Consider the following 24,185-nt stretch of genomic DNA (forward strand, 5'->3'; position numbering starts at 1 on the left):
AAGGAAGGGAAAGTGAATTGGGGTAAATCGGAGGGGGAGACAAAAGATGAGAGACTATGGATTCTGAGAAACAAACTGAGGGTTATGGAGGGGAGGGAGTAGGGGGGATGGGTGAGCCTGGATGTGTGTATTAAGTAGAGCACATATTGCATGGAGCACTGAGTGTGGTGCACAAACAATGAATCTTGGAACGTGAAAAAAATAAAATGGTAAAAAAAATATAGATAGATATATCTATATAGATAGATCTATAGATCTATTCATAGATCTATAGATCTATTCATGGAGTAAAAACATCCATTCATATGTTACGTTTTTTGTACTGTGATATTTATATATTACTTTGACTTTATTGATTATATACAAAAAGCCCAATAAAAGAAAATGTTCACTATGTTTAAAAAAAAGGCTCACTGTGATTTTTGGATATATTTTTTAATAATTTTTTTCTTTTTCAAGTTTTTATTTAAATTTCAGTTAGTTTACCTGTAGTGTAATATTAGTTTCAGGTGTAGAATTTAGTGATTTATCACTTACATACAACACCCACTGCTCATCACAAGTGATGATTATACCCATCACCCATTTAGCCCACCCCATGCCTTCCCTCCAATAACCATCCTTTCTCTATAGTTAAGTAGATTTTTAAAAAAATATCTGTCCATTTTGGCAATATGTGTTGGAGTTATGTTATCGGGTACATAGGTTTAGGATTGTTTTCTTAACATAGCATTGACCCTTTTATCATTGTGAAATGTTCCCCTTTACCTTCAGAAATGTTTCTTAAAGTCTCCTTCATCTGATGTTGGTGTGGCTATATCAAGCTTCTTTTGGTAGGAGGATAGATTTTTCAAACTGTGAGTAAATTTACAGGTGGACTGATTCACCTTGATTGTTTACATAAATTGAGGCTTATAATTCTGTTGAATTTGCTGGGTGTTACTTTCACCTTAGCATTTAAAAACCCTTAGTGCCATTCTAGTTCTTCTGAGTTCTTTAGAAACATACTTGATTAAAGGGGCATCAACTCATGTTCTTATTATACCCTTTTCTCAAATTTCCATTGGTTAATCTTTTTCAGGAAGTTGGAGACGTGTTCTAAGTCAGGGCCAGCTCATAATCTCAATAACTATTTTCTGGTTAATTCTGTCCTTTCAGGTATCAGTGCTGCTCTTGTAGGCTTTGCCCAGGCATCATTTTCAGGAACTGCTTTTTCCCTCCACTGTGTGTTGTTGGTTATTCAAACTCTTGCTCTCTACCTGTCCCCAAACAGTCTCTAGACCTGTTCTGACTACTGTCTCTTTCCTGGGTGCTATTCTGGGGCATCTTACTCTGACACACTTAGGGACAGATTTTGGGGCCTTCTCTTATTGCCCTGTTGTGTCCTCTACATTTGGACTTGAATGTGCTGCATTATGCAGAAGGCCAAACAGCCTCCATGTTTACTAATGATGAAGCAACTGAGGCCTCGAGGAACGGTGACTTGCCTGGATCCATATACTTAGCGAGCAGCAGAGATGGATTTGATCCCCTTGCCTTATTCTTAGGTACTTGTTTTGTTGTTGTTGTTTTTTTTAATCACTTGTTTTCTATGTTTAAAGAAGAACATCTTGGCTCTGCTGTTTATTAAGCATCTAACCTTGGGTAAGTCAATTCACCTACCTGTGACTTGGTTTTCTCATCTAAAAAATGGATTGATAACTATTTCAGGAGGCTGTTCGAGGTTAAAGAAGCTAATCGTACAAAACTCACAATACCTATAGCACCTGGCCTATAGGAACCACTAAAGTTATCTGCTATGATGATGATGATCAAACTGTTGAAACCTTATTTTGTGAATATATTCCACAAAATTCATGAAATTAAATTCTACATAGATTTTAATTTTCTATTAACTTTAATTTTTACAATTGTTCTTCTGTCCCAATGGGTGAGATTATTTGTGTGAAAACATTAAGTCACCAAGAAACCAGCTGCACTACTGAGCTCTGTAATTGGCCACCACTGATAAAATAGCTCTTTTCCAACATTGGCTTTTCTTTTGTAGTGCTCATTTCACTTTTGGGCTTAGCTGCCATTGCAGGCTGTTTTTTTTTGTCTTTTTGGACCAGAAGCATTTTGTTGAGAACCACCCATGTTTTCCCTCTTTTGATGGTTGACATAATCTCAGTACTTGGTAGTCAATAGCACCGTAGTATCTGGCTTGCCAGTCTACTTCTCCCGATACTGCAGATGGAAAATTACTGTTCTTCAAAACTCTGGCCAGTGGAGATTTTCTAAGGTATTAGGGTCAAATTTCACGTCATCTACCCACAGTGAAGTACGTTTATTGCTACTAATATCTATGCCTTGTTGGAATAGTTTCTACTTGGATCATTAGAAGTTCTCTGTAAAATGGTCTTCTTTCCATACTGCATATGCATTTGTTTCCTTTTCCAGTTCATCCTTGTGGCTATTTTTAATTTTAAAATTCCAGTAGTGTTTACGTTAACTGTGTATTATTTGAAATTTATGATAAGATAGTCTCAGAGGAAGCAATGTTTGTTGTTTTTCAATACTTTAAGAACCTAAAAATGTAAGTTATGAGATTTATTATATAACACATTTACTAGAGATATTTTCAAAATAATTTACATTTTATATATTACAGATATTTATGCAAAAGAAAGGCATATTAATGTCACAATCTTGAAAAACACGGTAAACTTTTCCAATTGATTAATTGTGTGAAACTAGACATATATGTGAACATCTTTTCATGTTCGATCAGTTTTATTCCTGGTGGTAATAAAACTAAGTAAATGAAATGCAAAATCCTGACTGCAAGGTAATGGTTGAAGTTTTTACATGCATAAAGGAGTCAGGGTGAATTTATGGTCTTATAATGGCTGTTGGCTGCTAATATTGTATGTATATTTTTAAAATGATCTATAGCTCCATGCCCAAAATACCATGGAGGCAAAATCACAGTTAGTACGTGCTGTGTTTGTTGATTTACCTCCCTTGGACATGTAAAATATTAACTGAGATGACTTTGATAGAGCTTGTCTGTTTTTGTTCAGGATTGGTTGTGTGCTCATCATGAGTCTCCTCTTTTCTGGAGTGTACAAAATGGCAGTATCGATGTGAGATGGTCATGTTAGAATTGCAGTTTTTTAATATTCTAGTGGTATGTAGTTCATTTAAAGGTTTTTTGGATTGAATATATGATTCTAAAATATTCAAAATAACTTTTTTACTTGATTTAGTACTGTGGGACTTTTTTCGGGACTCCTTTGAATCACAATTAGAAGATTAGAGATAAATGTCATAGTTGCAACTCCTAGGCTTATCTTCCAGAAGGTCTTAGATCCTGCAAGCATGCGTGATGGCAAAATGCTGTGTGACTTAAGAACCCCATCATGCTGCCACCTGTAGGCTCCTTCCTGTGCTACTGGTCACATCCTGTCCCCTCTTACCTCCTGAGTTTTCCTATTTTAAATCAGACTCCTTGGTTTTCTCCTCTGTGTTCCTACCTCTAGGCAGGAACATAGGCACACTTTAACTTACACTGCAATAGTTGGGGGTAGTTGTTTACCTCAGTCTTAGGTGATAAAATCTGCTTTTATAAACTGAGCATGAGAAAAAAGGAGACAACTTAATAGATGTCTGCTTTCAAGTAATTGAATATATATAAAAAAGCAAACTCTTCAGAACTCTTCAGAATACATCACCTTTTACAAACATGGTTAGAATCAACAGATTTCATCTACAGTGCTTTAATATAGCAAAACCCAACTCAATTGATATTAATAGAAATTAATTAAATTGAACTCCCTTAGTAAGAAGGCAATTTTGACAAGGAAAATGTAATACCCTATAGATTTCAATTAGAAGTCCTGGGTATATTTGGAAAAAAATACATTGCTGACGGCATGGCCATAGCCAGAAGACTGAATTCCCAAAGATTATAGGGGAAGTTCTTTCTTTCTGTACAGTCCAATGGCTGTTGTGTAGTGTTTTATCTACTCTAGTATTCTTATTTAGAATCCAGTCTATTGTACTATTCTGCACTATTGTAAAGCTCACCTTTTATAGCACAATCACCTTGAATTGGTAAGGATCTCAGATTAAAGAATCTGATTGATGGGTGTACTGTGCTTTTCTTTATCTGGTTATACAGTGACTGCTCCTATCTTTGTGATCTCTCTGGGTAAGAGAATCAGGTGGTTAAAGTTTCCCAATCATCAGTGTTTCCACTTATAAGGCTAGTATTAAAAGCAATGAAATTCCTTTCATTTTACTTGGAATAACTCTTCAGGTACTCTATAGAAAACTTAATTTTTGAAATGTCAAAGGAGAATTCCTTTGGATTTTTTTTTAAGCCTATGGCTTTACCAACTCAGATTACTGAAAAGCTATATACTTGGGCCACATTTCAGTAGACCTCTGCATAGATGCTTTGAAAGCATTACTTTTATTTAATAGTATGTTCTTGCATTTTATTGGGGGCCAGGTAAAAAGGAGCCTGTGTGACAACCATTTCTATTAGTTTTTGTAAAATTGCAGTTGAATTCTGGGCTATGTTAGTTCTTCTCCCTTCTAAAGATTCATATGATAAAGGCTTAGCACTTTATCCTAGAAGAATTATTCGCACTTTGAGAAGCTTTCTAAGAATCATAGAGCCAAATTGATGATAGCTTGGGTATTCTGGTAAAAAACTTGCTAATGTTTTTCTTCATTCATTGGTTCATGTCTTTGTCTCATTATTCTAGTTGACCTTTGTATCCTTTCTGGAAGTAGGCAGCTGCATCATTTAATTCTGAGCTGTAGCATCTGAGTATTTAGCCACATATCAAATTGAGAAAATAATTCTTTCCCTTAAGCCTTACTTTCCTAAGCAGGTTTTTAAAATAGTACTTGGAAATCTCCTAAATCACTTCTCCTGTCCAGCGAACTCCTCGTTCAGCTCCAAACACAGTTCGAGTTGCTGCTGTGTAGAGGTCTTGCTCTATGTGACGTCTCAAATCTTGGGGAGGACAGGGGTGGAGTGTGGAGATTTAAAACGATGAAGAGCTGAGCAGTTACTCCATGCCATTGATAGATTCTAAACGGACAACTGTTGCCATCAAAGATTTCTGCCTTTTGATTCCCCCCACCGCCCGCCCCTCGCCTACAACTTTGGGAATCTCAGTCTGAATTTCTAATCCCATTTTAAAGAGCGCCCTCAAAAAGTTCTTTTTTCTTCCCCCAAAGTATTCTTGGGATTACCTAAATGAAAGTTATAAAAAATTTCTTGAATACGCTTTTCAAATAACTGTGGCGCTTTTATCTTTGCATTGTAATATATCTTCTAGGATAGTTGATGAAATAGGTCTGCTGTGATTTACTGATCTCCCTGAAACAGGATAAAAATGGCAAATGTTTATCGAAATAGAAGTAACATTTATTTTTGGTGTTCAAACATTTCACTACTAAAGCCCATTTTTTAAATTGTCAACTTTTTTTTTTTTTTTAATTAAACTGTATTTTTAAAAAAGTCTACATCATGAAACTTGTTGATTGTTGTACCATAGGATCCTGGCTACTGGGTGAAGATTCATCACTTAGAATACACAGATGGAGGAATCCTGGACCCAGATGATGTTTTGGCAGATGTCGTTGAAGACAAAGATAAGGTAGCTGACTAAAACTCTTCTGTTTGCCTCCGTAGAGCTCCGTGTTTCCTAGAGATTGAGATCCTTAACAAATGCATGTGTCAGTCATTATTAAAAGATACCATCTGTTCAGGCTTTACCTGAACAGCCCATAAATCAAAGTTCTTCATCAGATGTTTGGAAAAACTTTGTCAAGGTTTGGGAATCTGCTCATGGTGGCCTAATTAGCAGACTCTTCATTCCCAAGAGTTCCTCATGCGTCTCTGTAAATCAGTGTCAGGCACCGAGGCTGTTGGAGTTCTCACTGCCCTGCCGTTGCTGGCTCTGGGGTTTCTTCTCGGCCCTTGCTGAACAGTCAACTCAATACCTGTGATGTGAATGTGTTTCAAAATAGAGAAAACAACAGGCAGACAAATCTTAGGATGAACTATGGTGAAGGTTTTTCTTCTTCTTTTTTTTTCTTTAGAAAGCAGCTGGCAAAAACCCATCTTTCATTGTAGTTTTTGTTTCATTTCTAAAATAAAAACAAAATACTAAACGGAATATTCCAAAAAGTTGTAACATATCTTGCCACCTATGTGGGAGTAACCCCCTTGCAAATATCTTATTTTAATTAGATTTTTCTTCTGATGATAAACTGGGAAAGGTGTGAGAGGGAACTTCAGTGGCCATACACTGAATTTCTGCAGTTGAGACACATTGTTTTTTTTTTTATTTATTTATTTATTTATTTATTTATTTGACAGAGAGAGAGATCACAAGTAGGCAGAGAGGCAGGCAGAGAGAGAGAGGAGGAAGCAGGCTCTCTGCGGAGCAGAGAGCCCAATGCGGGGCTCGATCCCAGGACCCTGAGATCATGACCTGAGCCGAAGGCAGCGGCTTAATCCACTGAGCCACCCAGGCGCCCCGAGACACATTGTTTTATGACCGCTTCTGTGTTGGGCTCCTCTTATCAGTGGTTCTTGTGTCCTCCCAAATTGAACGACAGCTCTCCCTGAGGGATCCTGGCTTCAGTGTTTCTTCTTCTGTGTGTCCTCAGTGATGTTTGTACTAGGCTAATTTATGTGTGTTTATGTGTTTCTCTCTTTTGTTTTTCTGCACTCTCAGGGGGATATGTGTGTGTGAGTCTGTGTGTGTCTATGTGTACCAAATGCACTGGAATGTAAGTGATTTAGTGAACTTGAGTAAAATTTACATTTTTCCTTTTCTGTAACATCTTTTTGGACTGTTCAAATTTCCGAAAGTCTTTGTGGACATTCTCTCCATTTATTTGCCCTGTTTTCTGTTGGAACTCAACCCTGGTTTGCTAATTTGCTTTGTTTTTTAATTACTCATTCCATAAGGGACTTACCTCCCTAAATAGATTGTAAGTTCTATGTGACATGGACCAGAAGATTTTTATTTCCTTTGTGTTCCTTGTGTTAATAATATCTGGAACATTCTCTTATCCATCTTGATTCTCAAAGAACAGTTACTGAATTCTTGAGTGAAAAAGAAAGCTTTACTCTCTGTAGTTGACTCTTGCTATACATAATTTTGATGCAGACTGTTGATTGCTTGGTCTCCCAGAAAAAAATAACATATTATTTACATTGATAACTTTAAGGGACGACTTTCACTTCTGTATTTATGTTTCACTTTCTGTCTTCCTGCAGCCATCTTCTTATTTTGAAATAGTCTAGGCATTTGGTCTGTTTGTTAATGAAGAAGGTCTTCCCTTCTCAGATTTCACTGATGTCCAGTGTATTAAAATTAAATGCCAAAAAGTAGCAAGTTTATGAAGGGCCAGAAGAAAATGTCTCACCCCAGCCTTGTCCAAGACCTAATTACAGGAAGGATGTTTCCATGATTGGTGCCGAGGGAAATCATTTGTCCTACAGAGCTCTTCCCTTTAGAGAATTCTTTTTAACTATCCTGGCAGTGCCCTTTTAACTATAATCCATTTACTAGACACAGAAACAGCTTTTATTATATGTAATCTTGGTTTTAAAGGGACTTCACTGCTACTGAGTTAGGTGAAAAAAATGAGGTAGTCTGTTAAAATCCTAGCAAAGGATTAGGGCTGTTCGGGTACAGGTGTACCTATTTCCTTAATGTACTTTCACATCAAGTACATGGCGCCTAATTGGTATTGTGCTGCAGAGTACGTGAGAACGTACGCTTTGGATATTGCCAGGAAAAAAATACATGCTCCCATTTTTTCCCTTTTAAAAATAATGTCAGCGAAAAAGAGAGCATCACTTTTTTTTTTTCTGAAATTGTCTCTGCAGTCTGAAGAGTTTCTGATAGTTTATGTATCTAGTATGGAAAGAAGGTTCTGCCAGACTTTGTTTGACCTTACCTTTTTGTAAATTTAGATTGAGAAGTAATTAGAAGGGATACTTCTAAATGTTTAGTGATCTATCAAATTCACCCAAGATCCGTGGAGACAATATCAAGCTCAGATAAAATTACAATCCACCTCTTTTCAAATTGGCCATCTAATAATCTTTTGCATTTACGATATGGAATGCAAGCCCAGAGAGGCGTGGGTAGACGCACAGAATCCTTGGCCAATGTCACTTACCCCGAATCCCTAGGAAAGCCTCTCACTACAGGTGAAAATTTGGTAGCCCAGGGGCGCCTGGGTGGCTCAGTGGGTTAAGCCGCTGCCTTCGGCTCAGGTCATGATCTCGGGGTCCTGCGATCGAGTCCTGCATCGGGCTCTCTGCTTGGCAGGGAGCCTGCTTCCCTCTCTCTCTCTCTCTGCCTGCCTCTCTATCTACCTGTGATCTCTCTCTGTCAAATAAATAAATAAAATCTTTAAAAAAAAAAAAAAAAGAAAAGAAAATTTGGTAGCCCAACCCCAGCGGAGGAAGCAAGAGAAACAGAAATTTAGAGTTAGAAAGCAGAGCTGGCTGAGGCCATTTATTTAGTGTTAGAGCCATCTGGTATACTTCTGCAAAGACTGAAATTAGAGGCTGAATGGTATTCTACTTACAATCACTTGGTTTTCTAAGACATTTAAAACCTCTGGTACGAGAGGTGGTTTGCCTTTGGTCTTATCTCAGTTATTCCTTGGGCCAACACAGTGCGCAGTACACATGGTGCCTCTTTGGGAGGTTTTTTGGTCGTTTTAACTTGCTTTCCCAGTAGAGTCCCTTCATAGGCAAGCTGAGTTGTTAACCATGTTGCACTATTCCTAGCCTATATTTTCTTGAAATATTATTGGAGCAGCTTTGGAATTTTGCATCTTACGAAAACTAATATTTGTATAAAATCTTATGCTGTGACTTAATTCTCCCATTGGAACAGCCATTCTTCAAAATTCTCCAGTTTTATGCATCTGTTTGACGACTCGAGTTCTTTGGGATAAATACCCAAAATTTACAGTTTTACACTAATGCCTTTTCTCTGGCTGCCCAAGGCTACTGACGTGGTTCACACAATAACAACTACTTAACATTTTATGGAGCTCTAACAGTGGCCGAGAATGTCTTTGGCAATTATATATTCTGTTTTATTTCGTAGCGACCCTGCGGGCAGGAGCTATTTGTTATCCCTATTTTTAGTTTCTGAGAATAGACCCAGAAACTGTAAGCGACTTGCTGGGGATCACACAAGTTGTCAGTGGCAGAATCGAACTAGAATTTAAATTTCCATACTCGTTTGTTCTTCTGCAGCGTGCCAAGCAGTGTGTTGGTTGTTTGATTCTATATTTGCTGATTATGAAAACTCATGAATTATAAATAAGCATGAATTTGTTTTTACATCACACCATTGTTAAGAAGAGGTAGGTAATAGAACTGTGGAGTTCAACAAGGTCATTTTGAATTAGTATGTCACACGTATGTAAATTCAACTGTCTTTGCCTGAAGCTTGTACCTAATTTATCGTAAAAGTACTTTGCCTGTGTTACTGTCCCTTGCATCCCTTTCTCCAGGTCCCAGATTACTTCTGTGAGGACTTGGTAGACTACACTTTTGCTATATGCTGTTTTGTAGGAAAATGTATTCTGTAGTTCAGTAACTACTTTTCAGAAGGATTGCCGAATGTGTACAAATTATATGTTTTGTTGTCTGCAGTAGGCAGGGTATTAACCTCTAAAGATATCTAATCCTAATGCCCTGAACCTGTGAGATGTATGTTACATGGGAAAAGGATCTTTTCAAATGTGATTAAGGATGTTAAAATGCGGGGAAATTATTCTGAATTATTTGGATGGGCCAGGTATATTCACAAGGGTCCTTATAACTGAAAGAGGCGGGCACGAGAGTTGGTATTAGATAAAATGTGAAAAGAATTGACTGTCCAATTCTGACTTTAAAAATGGAGCCAGGGACTCCTGGTTGGCTCAGTCAGTAGAGCATATGACTCTTCATCTTGGGGTTCTAAGTTCAAGCCCCATGTTGGGTGTAGAGATTACTTAAAATTGATAAAATCTTACCAAAAAAAAAAAAAAAAAAAAAGGGAATGGATTCTCCTCCAGAGCTTCCATATAGAATACAGCCCTGCTGACCTCCTGATTTTCGCCCAGTGAGACCTATTTCAGACATCTGAATTATAAGTTTGTGTTGCTTGAAGCCACCGTGTTTGGAGTAACTTGTTATAACATCAGTAGGACACTAATACAGTGTTCTCTTATCCTATTTTAAACTTTTAAAATGACGATGAAGTTTTCACAAGTTGGATTTAAAGATTTTGTAAGACAAGGAAAATGTCTTAGGTTTTTGATTAGTTGATCAGTCTGTTCATTCTTGCCAAAGGACATCACAGATTGAATCTTCATTCGTGGGGTGAGCACTCACTATTTAGGCCTTGATTGGTATGCTTTTGTCTTGTGTAGAAATAATTGCAGGGTCACACCAGAGCTATGTAATATTGACCTATCAGTTTCTCATTGTAACATACAATATCATGAAGAAGTCTACAGACTAACATCTACAGACTGACATGCAAAGCTTAGCGTTAGCTGATACTTTTTTTGAGTGTGAGAACCTGAGTATTGAATTTTTTAAATGATTGTCTTCCTATTATTATTATTATTTCCTGTTTGTAGAAGTCAGTGGCAATATAATACTGAAATACAGCAATGCGTAACTTGTTCTGTAAATCGGATTACTGCCATGATTTTACAGAAAGTAAATACATATACAAAAGTAAAATTTTATTGCATGGTAACGTACAATGAAAGACTGTTTGGGGGCGCCTGGGTGGCTGAGTGGGTTAAGCCGCTGCCTTCGGCTCAGGTCATGATCTCGGGGTCCTGGGATCGAGTCCCGCATCGGGCTCTCTGCTCAGCGGGGAGCCTGCTTCCCTCTCTCTCTCTCTCTCTGCCTGCCTCTCTATCTACTTGTGATCTCTGTCTGTCATATAAATAAATAAAATCTTAAAAAAAAAAAAAAGACTGTTTGTATCTTTGACTAAATTTTGACTATCACAGGGGTTAATTTTGGAAAAATGCCCAAATCCCCTGGATGCTAGTGATGGTGGGTTGGCCTCAGGGGTCACACATGGTATCTGGGACTCCAATATTAAAGTTTCATTTCGGTTTCATCCTTTATTAGCTATAAGTCCTTGGGTAAGTTTCATGTCTATTAGCCTTAATTTGCCTGTTTGTAAAATGGATGTAATGTTGGTTTTTATCTTATAGGGTTGGTGTCTGAAAACAGTATTAAGTTTTCGATATAGTATGGTATATAGTAAGTGCTCAAATGTTAGCTGTTGAATCTTGTAGTGTTGTCGGTGTATTTTTTACTTGTGCATTTTGATTTAAACATTAAATGCTTTAAATTTAAGTATTAACATCAAAGGCTATATAAAGTACATTCTGCTTTTTAAAAATCTCATGAAATTTGGAAGTTATTAAATTGTGCAATAGTTTAATGGAAGATACATTATTATGACAGAACATTTGGATTCATTTATTATTGAGAAATCAAACTGCCAGTATGACTAACTTTAACTTTAAAACAGGAATCCTTCTATCAGAACACATTGCTTGGTAATAGAAGCATCATTCAGGAATTCAATGTGCTTTTGAAATGGAGACTGTTTTGCAGGCTGAACTAGTGACCTAAATCTAGACACTGTCCTTAACGCCCAAGTTACTCTCTGTGCACACTCTGTTGCCCCCTAGTGGACTCCACAGCTACCTGGAAAGCAGCTCGCAGAGACCCTCCCTGAATGTGATGGTGTGTTTGGCTCTATTTCATCCTCAGTTTTGTTGTATTTTTAGTCCAGCTCAGACTGAGTAGTGGGTAGTAAAACCAGACTGAATATTTCAGCCAATGGTTGTTATTTCTTCACGGTTCTCAACCATACCAATGCTTACCTGTGCTTTTATAAGCCATCTTAGAAGGGTTGAAGCAAAATCTTCGAGTTTATAAAACTCCTTTTCATTTAGACTTCTTTCCGTCTTCCTGTTCACTGGTTGAAGGGCAAATGGGTGATTGTGATGGAGTATATAACTTTTTCAGTATGTAATTGGACAGTTTATGCAGTTTGTGTTTTTCTGTAGGTAGGCGATACTTAAGTTAGACTCCTTAAAAAAAAAGAAAGGTCTTACATTAATTACCTCATTTTGAGTCATTTTGTCCGTGAGGCCTCATTTCAAGGGAAACACCTGTTTTAAGCCCTTGTGGGTTTTTTGTTGTTGTTGTTGTTGTTTTTGTTTTCGTTCTTTTTTTAACAAATCAGAATATGGTGTTTTGGGGATTTTTTTCTCTCAAGTTTTTCTTTGGTTCATGGGTGTTGAAGTTTTGAAGCTGCATTTGAAGGGAAGTTTGCAGGGTGTTTAAAAAGTCCATGCAGAAGCCCCTAAAGATTGCCTTGGCCAAAGAAATTCCATGTCAGACTTTGTGAGGATAGATATTCCATGCTTATTGAATTACAAAATTATAGAGTCACAGAACTAGAAGAGAACTCAGTAGTCATGTGGTATTAACCACCCCCCCCCCCAAAAAAAAACCAAAACTGAACCAGGAGGTTTAAAGGGCTCCATATCTCCAGCTGATGTCTTTTCTGTGTCCATTTCTGCATTTCCTCCCTAGAATGCTGATAACATCTGATATAATATTAAAATCACTCTGTATCCCTCCCTCCAAATTGGCTTCCTCCATTTGGCTTCCTTATTTTTATTGATAGGATTATCTTCTCTTAGTTTTCAGGTTTGAACCTGCCCTCGTTTAAAAAATGTAGTTAATAAATCCAATTCATTCTTTTCTTTAACATGTCACATGTGTCTGCGGCTCTCTGCGTTTCCACGGCTACCAAATTTATATCCGTGAGATCTCAGGCAAGGCTATTTAATTGATAAGGAATTGGTGGCCTTGCCTTTAGCCCCCACCTCCCCGTTCTGTGCCATGAGTGCAAGCCCAGTGGCTCAGAGCTTGGATTCTTGACAGGGAAAGTCAGTTTATTTCTTGGCTCTGCTATCTGTGTGGCTTTGGGCAAGTTGCTTAATCTCTTTGTCCTTAGCTTCCTCATGGGCAATTGGAGCTAAAAAGTGGACCAAGTTTACAAGTTAATACATGTAAAGTATTTAGGAGAGTAGTAGGTCATCAGTAAGTGTTAGGTGCTATTATAATTAATATACTACTATTTTGTATATAATAAACTATTCCTGGGGCATCTGGGTGGCTCAGTTGGTTAAGCATCTGCCTTCGGCTCAGGTCATGGTCCCAGGGTCCTGGGATCAGGCCCCGCACTGGGCTCCTTGCTCAGTGGGGAGCCTGCTTCTCCCTCTTCCTCTACTCCCCCTGCTGCCGCTCATGTTCCGATTCTAGCTACCTCTCTCTCTTTAAAATAAATAAATAAAATCTTAAAAAAACCCTCTGTTCCTACACTGTACTATACTACTATAACAATACTAATATAATTAGTACTATTACTAATGTTGTATTGGTTAAGTCCTTCCATTCTTTTCAGTGTGCACTGAATCCCGCCCCAAATCCATAGCCATATCTATATTCAGCTGCTTCAGAATGCCCCAAACTATCTCTCTCAGACTGAGCCTTCTCAACCCTCAACAGTAAAGGAACTGCTATACTGACTGTTCTCTTTGTACCGTGCATGCACTTTCTTGCTTCAGAACCTTCTTGATGTTTCTCTTGTCTGGTGTGTCCTTGTCCCTACTTCCTGCCTTATCGAGGGTTTATTCTGTGGTTGACCCTTGAACGACACGATCTACTTCTGTGTGGATTTTTTGGATAAATACAGTACAGTACTGAAGTGTGTTTTTTCTTCCTTGTGACTTTCTTAAATACATTTTTTTCTCTAGCTTACTTTATTGTAAGAATACAGTCTATAGAGTATACAAAATACATGGTAGTCAACTGTGTTGTTAGTAAGGCTTTTGGGCAACAGTAGGCCAGTTGTATCAAGTTTTGGGTGAGTCGACGTTACACCTGGATTTTAGACTGCAGGGGGTGCCAGTGAGGGCTCCTGACTGCCCATGTGCTCCAGGGGTCCACTGTGTATGTTATAAAACCTAAGTTCCACGGAGAGAGGGTGTTTGTTATGTTCCCTACTGTATTCCCACTGTCTGTGCCAGTGGGTGGCACTTCGTAGCTGTTCAGGCATCTGTAGAGCGGAGTAGAGGAATGAATGAATGAATGTTTATGTGTGTATTTTTTAGGTCTTTAGTAAGTCCTTACCAACATTAAACTTTTTTTTTTCTTGAGAATGATACATGTTTTCTTTCTCATAAGTGCCATTGGGAAGTTTGAGTAGTCGTATGTAAAAATAAAAAGGAAATTAGAAAATGTTATAGACAGGTAAAGGATATATTTCTGCTTCTCAGTTCTTACCAATCTTTCAAGATCCAGATCAAATTATATATTTTTTTCCCAGTCAGTGTTTGCAGACTATCCCAACCCTAAGTAAATTCTCTGTGCTCTGCAATTTTATAAAATCATTTAGCAGTCCCTATGAGAACAATACACTGTTGCTTAGTTACATGTATCAATTGCCATCTTAGACTTCTTAAGAATGTTTATGGTTTGGGGCACCTGGCTAGCTCTGTCGGTAAAACCTGTGACTTGATCCTGGGGTTGTGAGTTCAAGCCCCACATTGGGTTGTAGAACTTACATAAATGAAATCATAAAATAGTAAGTACTTAAAGCCAAAACCAAAGCAAAATAATACAAAAAAAAAAAAAAAGAATTTTATGGTCTAACTTAAGCATTTATTTTGCCTCCCCAAATGTCTTGAATGCTTCTTTATGACTGAGATAGCCTTTTATTTTATTTTATAGATTTTATTTATTTGAGAGAGGGGGGAGTGTGCATGCAAGAGAACACCAGGAGGGGGAGATGCAGAGGGAGAGGGAGAAGCAGGCTCCCTGGGATCATGACCTGAGCCAAAGGCAGATACTTAACCCCTGTGAGCCACCCAGGTGCCCCCAGAGAGAGCCTTTTAAAATATTTTTTAACAACTGACCTGTTTCCTGTGGTTTAGCGATTAATAAACACATTTGATTTTAGTTAGTGAGAGAGCTGGTACTTGAGTTGAAGATTTCTAATTGTCCTTCATTTTCTCCCACCAAATTATGTTGTCTCTTTTAAGTATTTCATTAAGAGGCAGTTTGTGGGCATTTTTCAACCTCAAAGGAGCACTTTGGAATCCATGCCTTTGTGACCTTCCTGTGGCAAAGATGAATGATGTTGGGAAGTAACTTCAGGCAAAGTGATACACATAATGGCCATGTCCAATTTGGTTCTCCCTGGTGCCTTCTGTAGTTTAGCTTTTTGGCAACTATAGTGTATGTGCGTGCATGAGAAGGAGACCATATGTGTGCAGATCTGTGTATGCAGAGTTGTGTCTACGGGCCCTGAGTATGCTTGGTTGTTGCACACTCAGGTGATGCAAAGGTTTTATCGGATGTTGGAAAGAAACGAAATTTTCAAGATGGTGGTGCTGTTAACTTAGGCCTTTGAGTACCGTGAAGAATAAACAGAAGAAAATGTTTGACCTAAGTGGAAACTTCAGGTTTGGTTGAAGGGAAAAAGCCAATAAAACTTGAGATTACAGTAATGCTTTACTTAGAGCAAAATATGTAATTCTAAAGAAAAAAAAAGAATCAATGAACATTTTCACCATTAAAGCATGCCTTTAGCTCTATATTTTTGGACCGAGTTCTACCGATGTTCTCTCTCTCATTGGGGTCCTTTGAATCTCTCTATGACCAAGAGGTATGGGCCATTATTATTTTCTAAATACATATATTTTTGACTTATATAACTTACAAATGGCCGTTTCATTAGAATACCTGAAATTCAAATAGAAAGCTACTTCAGTTGTAAAATGTCCTCTTTGAAAAATGCAAATGCCTCTTGGTGCTAATTGGGTGTCATCCCGTCATTGCCTACTACCCTGTCTCACGGACATCACTGGGTTTGTAGGAGAATCAAATGAAATTAGAAATATGGTAACACTTTGAACTGGGATGTGCCAAAGCAGCAGAGCCCTTTGTTCTTACCCCTTGGAACAGTAGTTCTGAGGTGTTTGAGCAAACATTTACGTGCATGCAGTCCAGGAGGGACTTGCTACGGAGAAGGACCCTGAGCCAGGCGGAGAGGGATGTGAGAGAAGTTTGGAAGGAAGGAGGCTAGTTGTTGGATGTGTGTGTGGGGGGGAGTCCTCTCTTTGTATCCAGTGAGGTGTCCAAGAAAACAGGGACCTTTTTAACCTGGAAAGAGGGCAGCTGTGAGGGTTGTAGGAAGAGGCGGGTTACTGAGGGGTTAAATGTACCCTTGGGAATTGAACGGCTGAGAAGCAAATGTATCAGAGCTTCTACATACAGACAAGCAAGGACAGAATAAACTGTAGTACAAAGACAGTTTCCCAGAGCTTTCCACCATTCTGGATTCTGTTATCAATTCTGTGTATATACTTATTCACTACTTGGTTCCTGTTTTAATGATTGGCAGTAGGAAGGGAACTGTGTGCTTCTTTGGAGAGCAGGGGAGGGGGCCTGTGTCTTAGGAGAGATCTTAAGAAATCAGTTAAAATGTCATGGAAAGAAAAGCACCTGAATACGTGAAACCCCATGGTTCTGGAAAAACAAAACAAAGCAGTGGAGATATGTCTGAGAACTGACAAGCTTAGCCAAGCAACTGTGGAGCTCCTTTATTTCACAGGGAGACTGTGAGCCCTTCAGTAATTTCATGAGACTAACCGGGTGCTACCCTCCTAGCTAATCTTTTACTGTGCAGGTTCTTGCCTTCCAGGAGCTCAGACTCACTTTATGTTATTCATGAGCTACGTTGTGAACCAGGTGAACTTTTTTGGAGCTGCTCTTGGAATCAAATGAATGTTTATAACCCTTCTGTTGAGGTACTCATTACAAATCCCATTTATACGTATAGATGCCTTACATTTATAGATACATTTTTAGTAAATAAGAATTTCCTCAAATTTGGCTTTTAAGAACTGTAGCTTTTTAAGGTCCTGTAAGTATATAATTTTCTGTTAAAAATAAAGCGTACTTCCCATCATAAATATGGAAACTTCACTTAGAGAATTTTGGCAGGATTACTGCACTTTATATTTACCGCTTTAAGTTTTTAAGTTCTCTTTTTATCTTTCCTTCTTCTGATGTTATGAATCAATTTTGAAGGATCAAATGACATCCTGAACAATAAAAAAGACTGTGCAGACTTTAATCAGAGGGGTATAATAGCATAAATTCTTATTCATATTATCTTTATTAATCTTTGTCCAAAATGTCCCAAGTAAAACACACATATTTACACAATACTTAATCATAAACAGAACAGAAAGACTGCAAAGTAGTGATTGTAATAGCCCAACAATCTGAAAAATATATATATATTTAAATATTTTTATATATACTTATATATAAAATATATAAAAATAAAAAATATATTTTATATTTATACACAGAAATATAATATATTAAATATATAAAAATAAATATATAATATACAAATAAATATATAAATAATATATAATATATATACTTACATATATTTATATTAAAATTTATATATAATATAAAATTTATATTAAAATATACTACATATATTTACATATAATATATATGGCATTGCAGTCACCTCAATTGCAAATTTTAGGTATATTTGTACAATTTACAAATTATAATGTTGTAATTGTGAGAGCCCAACATTCTGAAAATATATATATATATGGCATTACAATCACCTCAAATTACAAATTTGAGTTGTATTTGTACAAATTACAGTATTACAATTGTAATAGCCCAACAATCTGAAATATGCATATTTCAGATTGTTGGGCTATTACAATCCCCGTCTTCAACAAAAAGTTGAAGAATTTCCCCATTCTTGATACCAGGGCTAGCACTTGATTTTCCAGACTCCTAGCTTAGTGTAGCCACTGTGACCCAGTTCAAAAATGAGCCTAATATGATTCCATAATGTGGTGCTCTAAATAGCTCACTTCTGAAGTGGAAATCTTACAAAGGTTTTGGGTGATTATTTAAAAATGGAAATACTTAATGTTGTGGAGACCAGAGAGCCTTGGGACGGTCCTTGAGAAGAAAGGGTGCAAGGGAACCTGCCAACTGTTGTCACGTGTTTGGGGGACCATAGAAGAGAAGGAATGAACTCATCCACTGGACCCCAACAGGTTGGTCCAGTGAGGTTTTAAGAAAGAGAGTACACGGCAACTCAATACAGCGAGTAGCTCTTCTGTGAAGCGCATGCCACTTTGTTGAACACAGACCCTTAGTCCTTGAAAGAACATAAGCAAGAGTTGAGCAAACATTTGCCTGGAATTGCTCCTCTAGGTTTGGAGCGTGATTTGACCCACCACAGGCCAACTGTGAGCCTCTGAGGCATGCATTTCTGTCTGGAAACACAGGGCTGGCCTGTGCATGGTGCAGTGATGTTACTGTTTACTGACTCAGCATCCGTTCTCCACTTTTGCCTCCTAGGAGGGCGCCACGTTTGTTCAGGTAACTCCCTTCAACGTGCAGCCCGAGTGGTTTGGTCTGTATGACCACCCACCTGCAAGGGTGAGTCTGGGTGGTCCGTCAGCTGTGATCTAGTCCCCGGTGCCAGTGATCACTTTGACAATGGTCATGTGATTCAGTGTGTGCCAAACATGCTCAAAGAGCAGTTAGCCGAGGCCATCTGGGAAAGCTCTTTCCTTGGTCTTATGGGAGACGTTCCCTCTGAATTTTACTGTCAGAGCCTTAGAACCTCGATAGCCATCCAGCTTCTAGCATGTAGTAGAAGCAGCCACGAGGAGAGCCAGACCCCAGGGAATCTCTGGGGTGTGGGTCCTGAGCCAGGGGATTTGTCTACAATAACGCCCATCCGAACTTGGTACCACCAGTTACATGAGTCATGTATTACCTTATATTTCTGCCTGTTTCAGCTGCACTTTTCTGGGGTTCGCAGATAAAATTTCCCACTTCTTACCCACTGTTGTAGAACTGTGGGCTCTATTCCCCACTCTTCTTTATTCCTTAATGATTAGGACAAATGTATTCTTCCCTCTTTTAATTTTCTAACATTGTTAATTTTAAAAATTTTGTGAATTTTGTTCATGGTTCTGCCAAGTTACTTATCTCTGTTTTTTCAGGAATTTTTGAATCATTGGTAAAAGATTTAAGCCCTTTAATAAAGGTTAAAATGTATATTTCAATTGTTTGGTTTGCATGAGTTTGATTTAATAAACAAGATTAATGTGGAATGTTTCCATTTGGTAAAAATTCTATTTTTCTATTTTAAATTCTTCATTGTCGATTATTGTTGATTTTGTTTTTCCTAGAAGGAAGCAATTCATGATATTAAACTATTAAACATAAACTCTTGCCATTTCACTCATTCTTTAAAAAGTTATGTATTTATGGCCAGTATTCTAGGAACTGGGGAATCAGAATGAGTTCTGATTTTGGCCTTTTGAGATATTTAAAACATAAGCAGTTAAGTTGGTATGTGTTTCACAGAACACAGAAGCTGTTCTTCCCATGGGTACTTTCTTAACCTAGTCTTCCTAATTTTTATTTTAATAGCATGGAAAATGTATTTGCTACTCATCTTGAAAAGTTGGGATTTCTCTTTCACTAGATGCAAACTTATTTTACATGAAAAATCTGGAAACTATGCCTAAAGCAAAAAAAAAAAAAAAAAAAAATCCAAAACAAAAATCTCGGGCAGTTTAAGAACTTAGAGTGAAGTATAGTAAAGGTTTTAAATTGTTCTCCAGTGCCATGACATAAATAGCAGGGTCAATTCTCCAGCTTCCCCTTAGTACTTAGGTTTTGCTGGTTTTCAGAATCGTCCCTCATCCTCTAGAAAGAATTAGAACTGTTGACGTGACAATATGGTCGTTCTTCTTCTACACCATATCCAAGTTATACAGAGGTGTCTAGGTGATCTTTGTGTAGCTAGGGCAACACCGAGCCCCCCAGGTGGCCCTGGGCCACTAGCTAGGGCAGAATGGGAATGCTTTTCTATCATCAAGGCAGAGGGAGTACTCACAGCATGGACATTAGGAACATTTTTGTGATAAAGCCAATGCAATTCATACCTAAATAAATTATAAAGCCTGCGGTTCTTCACATTGTGACATTTCAGTCCTTTTTTTCTGAAGTAGCTGTATGGCAGTTCACATCAGTTCTTTGAGCTTGCTAGAGACCTTGCTCCCTCCCCTCAAACTACAGGGGATATTTTGGTTTATTTAGGAAGTGTAGAGGTTAAGTGAGAAGTGTTAGGGTTGGGGGGCATGAATGTAACTGGTTGGAAAAATAATTCACAGACTCAGTGCGCTGATGACTTGAAAAAAAAAGATGTGCTATGATAAACATCAAAATAAAACAAGCAACAAAGAATAATATGAATAAGAAAGTGATAGAAAAACGATAAAAATGTTGACATTTCCTTAGGGAAACCTAATGTCAAAGGCATAAACACTCCAACTATTCAGATGTCTCTTTCCCAAATGGAAACTTCTATTTCAGGAAGTTAAGTATTTAACTGCAATGACTGAACATAATATGAAATATTTTGCACTTGACAGAGACTTCAATCTGAGATGAGTCTTGTGCTCATATATAATGCATTAAAATATGGAATGCCACTGATGGTTGGCCAAGTTTTAATTTTAAACTTCAGTATCTTTTGTGTACATACACACACACACACACAACTTATTGAATTGGCATGTTTCAAGAAAACTTAGATTGAGAACTTATATATTTCTTGCTACATTGATATTGGAAATGAATATTCAAATAAAAGTAGAACATCAAAGATGCTAAAGTACTGTGTTTAAATCTTTGCTGTTCTTTGGAAGTCAGAAGCTGAAAATAAATATCAGATTTATTGAAATGAATACTATGGAAGTCGCTTTCTTGGTAATTTAATTCGACATACTGCTTAGATTTTTCCAAAACTAAATATTTTCCTCTTAAATGGAAAAATGTTTCTTTTATTCAACTGTAGTGTCTGATGGCCTAATGTCACGGAGAGTCAACATAATTGGGATATTTAGAAATTTTTAAATTTAAGTTGCAATTTTATTTTAAAATTGGCTTTTTATACAGTGAGAATAATTATGGCTGGAATACTCAGCACTATTTGACGGTAATATACTTTATATGAAATAAATAACATAGATTTTAAAAATTGATAGTGTCTCCATATAAGGAGAGGAATGCAGCTCTGGATTGAATTTTTTGACACATAATCTTTTATTATGACATCTAGTTGATTAATACTTCAGCCCAATCATTGTTTTAAAATATCTCCTTTCACTGTCCATTAGATCTGGAGCTGCAAGCATGCATAAAACCTGGCATCCACTTTGCACTCCCCATCATTTACTTTGGGATAATGCCAGTGTCTTGGTTACAGTGTTTAAAGTATAGCCTGGATGCTTTGTTTTGGGGATTTGTCTAGCACTGTACAACTTTCATATGTGACTTTGTTGTTGCATTTGAGTGATACCAAGATAGTGTCAAAACAAACAAGACTTTAAGAACAAAAGGTGGTAGGGAAGGAGTGTGGAACAAGAAGCAGCCTTGTAGGCATTTTCCTTTGGTTTAAAACTATTTAAAGCTATGTTACTACTAAAAATGTTAGTACTTGTTAAATGTCAAAATTTAGAATACAGTAAAATACAAAGAACACCAAAATGATCTGTGATCACATCGAACAGAAACAATCATCTTTAGAAACTGGGTATATAAATTTGTTTTGTAGATATACTCAAACATAAATATGGGATATATGCTTTTTCATACAAAATTGATAGTTACATGCTTTTCTTTGACATGTTGCTTTGCTATGTATTCTTGAAAAGCATTTTTTTAAAAATTTAAATTCAAGTTAGTTAACATACAGTGTAGTACTGGTTTCAGGAGTAGAATTTAGTGATTCATCAGTTGCATGGAATACCCAGTGCTCATCCCAACAAGTGCCCTCCTTAACGCCCATCATCCATTTAGTGCATCCCCCCTCCCCACCTCCAGCAACCCTCAGTTCTCTTATGGTTTGCCTCCCTCTCTAGTTTTGGCTTATTTTATTTTTCCTTCCCTTCCCCTATACTATTCTGTTTTGTTTCTTAAATTCCACATATGCATGAAATCATATGTATTTATCTTTGTTTGACTTATTTTGCATAGCATAATCCCCTCTAGCTCCACCCATATCATTGCAAATGGCAAGAGTTCATTCTTTTTGATGGCCGAGTAGTATTCCATTGTATATGGTGGATGGCATGCCGCAGCTTCTTCATCCACTCACCTGCTGATGGACATTGGGATTTTTTGCATAATTTGTAATTTGCTATTGTTGATAGTTCTTCTATAAACATATTGGGATGCATATGCCCCTTTGAATCGGCATTTTTGTATCCTTTGGATAAATACCTAATTTAGCTCATAGGGTAGCTCTATTTTTAACTTTTCAAAAAACCTTCATACTGTTTTCCAGAGTGGCTGCACTGGCTTGCATTCCCACCAACAGCATACAAGAGTTCCCCTTTCTCCACATCCTCACCAACACCTGTTGTTTCCTAACTTATTAATTTTAGCCATTCTGACCAGTGTTAGATTATATCTCATGGAAGGTGATTTTTAATGTTAGCAATAGTATTCTGTCCTGGTTTGGGGATTTTTTTTTAGCCTCTTTCTTGCTCTTTGAAGTTTTTATTGTAATTCTGGGCAATAATGACTCTAGTTACTGTAGGTAAATTTTAAAAACAGGATGTATTTTCAGCATAAAAATCTTAGAATATTTTAGAAAATGACTCAGCACTTTAAGTACACCATAGAATTCCTGTCTAGAAAGCTAAGTAAATGACCACGTTAGTGGAGCTTACTGAGCTGGTTGCTTACTGAGGTGGCTATATATTGTCTCTGATCTCTGTTCTTGTGTTTAGAAGAAAAATTTCCATTTGTTTTACAAGAGATTAATGGTACATTATGAGCTGTGATTCACTTTAAAAACATTTCTGCTTTGAAATACATATATAAAGAATTTAAAGGCAAACCTAGCTTTAAAAAAAATCTTAAGTCTGTTTATGTTTAAATATTGATTTTGAGTGTTGGGGATTTACCTATTGTCTAGCATTTTATTAATACCACACAATACTTTTTTTTCCCCCACCAATGGAAAAGAAACATATTTGCAGATGCCTTCTACAGAGGAAGCCTTTGTAAACATGAAAATTGTTATTATAGAATTATATGACTGTAATTAGAGTAGTATTTATTATTCTAATTAGAATTTACTTCGTTGAGAGTTTACCAAGTATGAGGCACACCGCTAAAAGCATTACTTACATTTCCTGACAGAATCTTCAGGATTACAGTGAGGGAGATCTATTATCCCCATTTTAGAGATGAGGAAACTAATATTGACGGAATGGAATTACCTAGAGGTTTGCTCACTGTCCCCAAGCCAGGGTGTGGCTGAGGCAGAATTTCAAACTCCGACCAGAAAGCCAGAGTTCGTAACCACTTCTTCTTAGAAGTGTGCTTAGACAGAATTTGTTTTTTCACCCTTGTGGGTTTGTTTTGTTTTTTGAACTCTACGGAATGGTCTTTGCACTGGCTCAGGTACTAAAAGGTTTGTGCCATGAATCCACACCCATTATGGAGTTGATATAAAACGCAATAAGTTGCCTCTTGTTAAAGAGCTGGGGGTGTGTGGAGCAAGGAGCTGGGCTGACGAAAGGAAGCAACAACTAATGTCTGTTGCTTTATGCTCTGGTTAAAAAAAAAAATAGGTTGTGAGTTTCTTCTGTGAAATGTTTTAATTTCTGTAGAGTTGCCATGCATTATTCAAGATTATAAAATGATTTGAATTTCAGGAGCAGACAGATTTTCTGATGAGGATTTCAAGCTGTGTAATTATGAAACCCATATAGGTTAAAAGTTCAGAACTCGTTAGCTTAATCATTAAAAAATAACCAATTTCTAAGCATGGCATTTCATTTTAGAAGGGTACAGTTACGATATCCCTTCCTGAGGTTCTCCTGGATTCTGCCTCATGTCCCAGCACATATCAGAGTGTTCACGGCTGCATCCCATACAGCTTATCCTATATTAC

General features: G+C 37.3%; 1 protein-coding gene across 2 annotated transcripts in view; it reads left to right on the forward strand.

The window, feature by feature from the left end:
* Window positions 1–24,185, forward strand: part of PARD3B (par-3 family cell polarity regulator beta) — a 1,055,741-nt gene that overhangs the window by 143,664 nt on the left and 887,892 nt on the right. For both annotated transcript variants that reach the window (XM_046019094.1, XM_046019095.1), the window contains exon 2: window positions 5,556–5,657. In XM_046019094.1, the coding sequence (XP_045875050.1) occupies window positions 5,556–5,657 (102 nt within the window). The remainder of the gene's footprint in view (window positions 1–5,555; window positions 5,658–24,185) is intronic.

Source organism: Meles meles, chromosome 9, assembly GCF_922984935.1.
Source record: "Meles meles chromosome 9, mMelMel3.1 paternal haplotype, whole genome shotgun sequence".
NCBI classification, from domain to species: Eukaryota; Metazoa; Chordata; class Mammalia; order Carnivora; family Mustelidae; genus Meles; species Meles meles.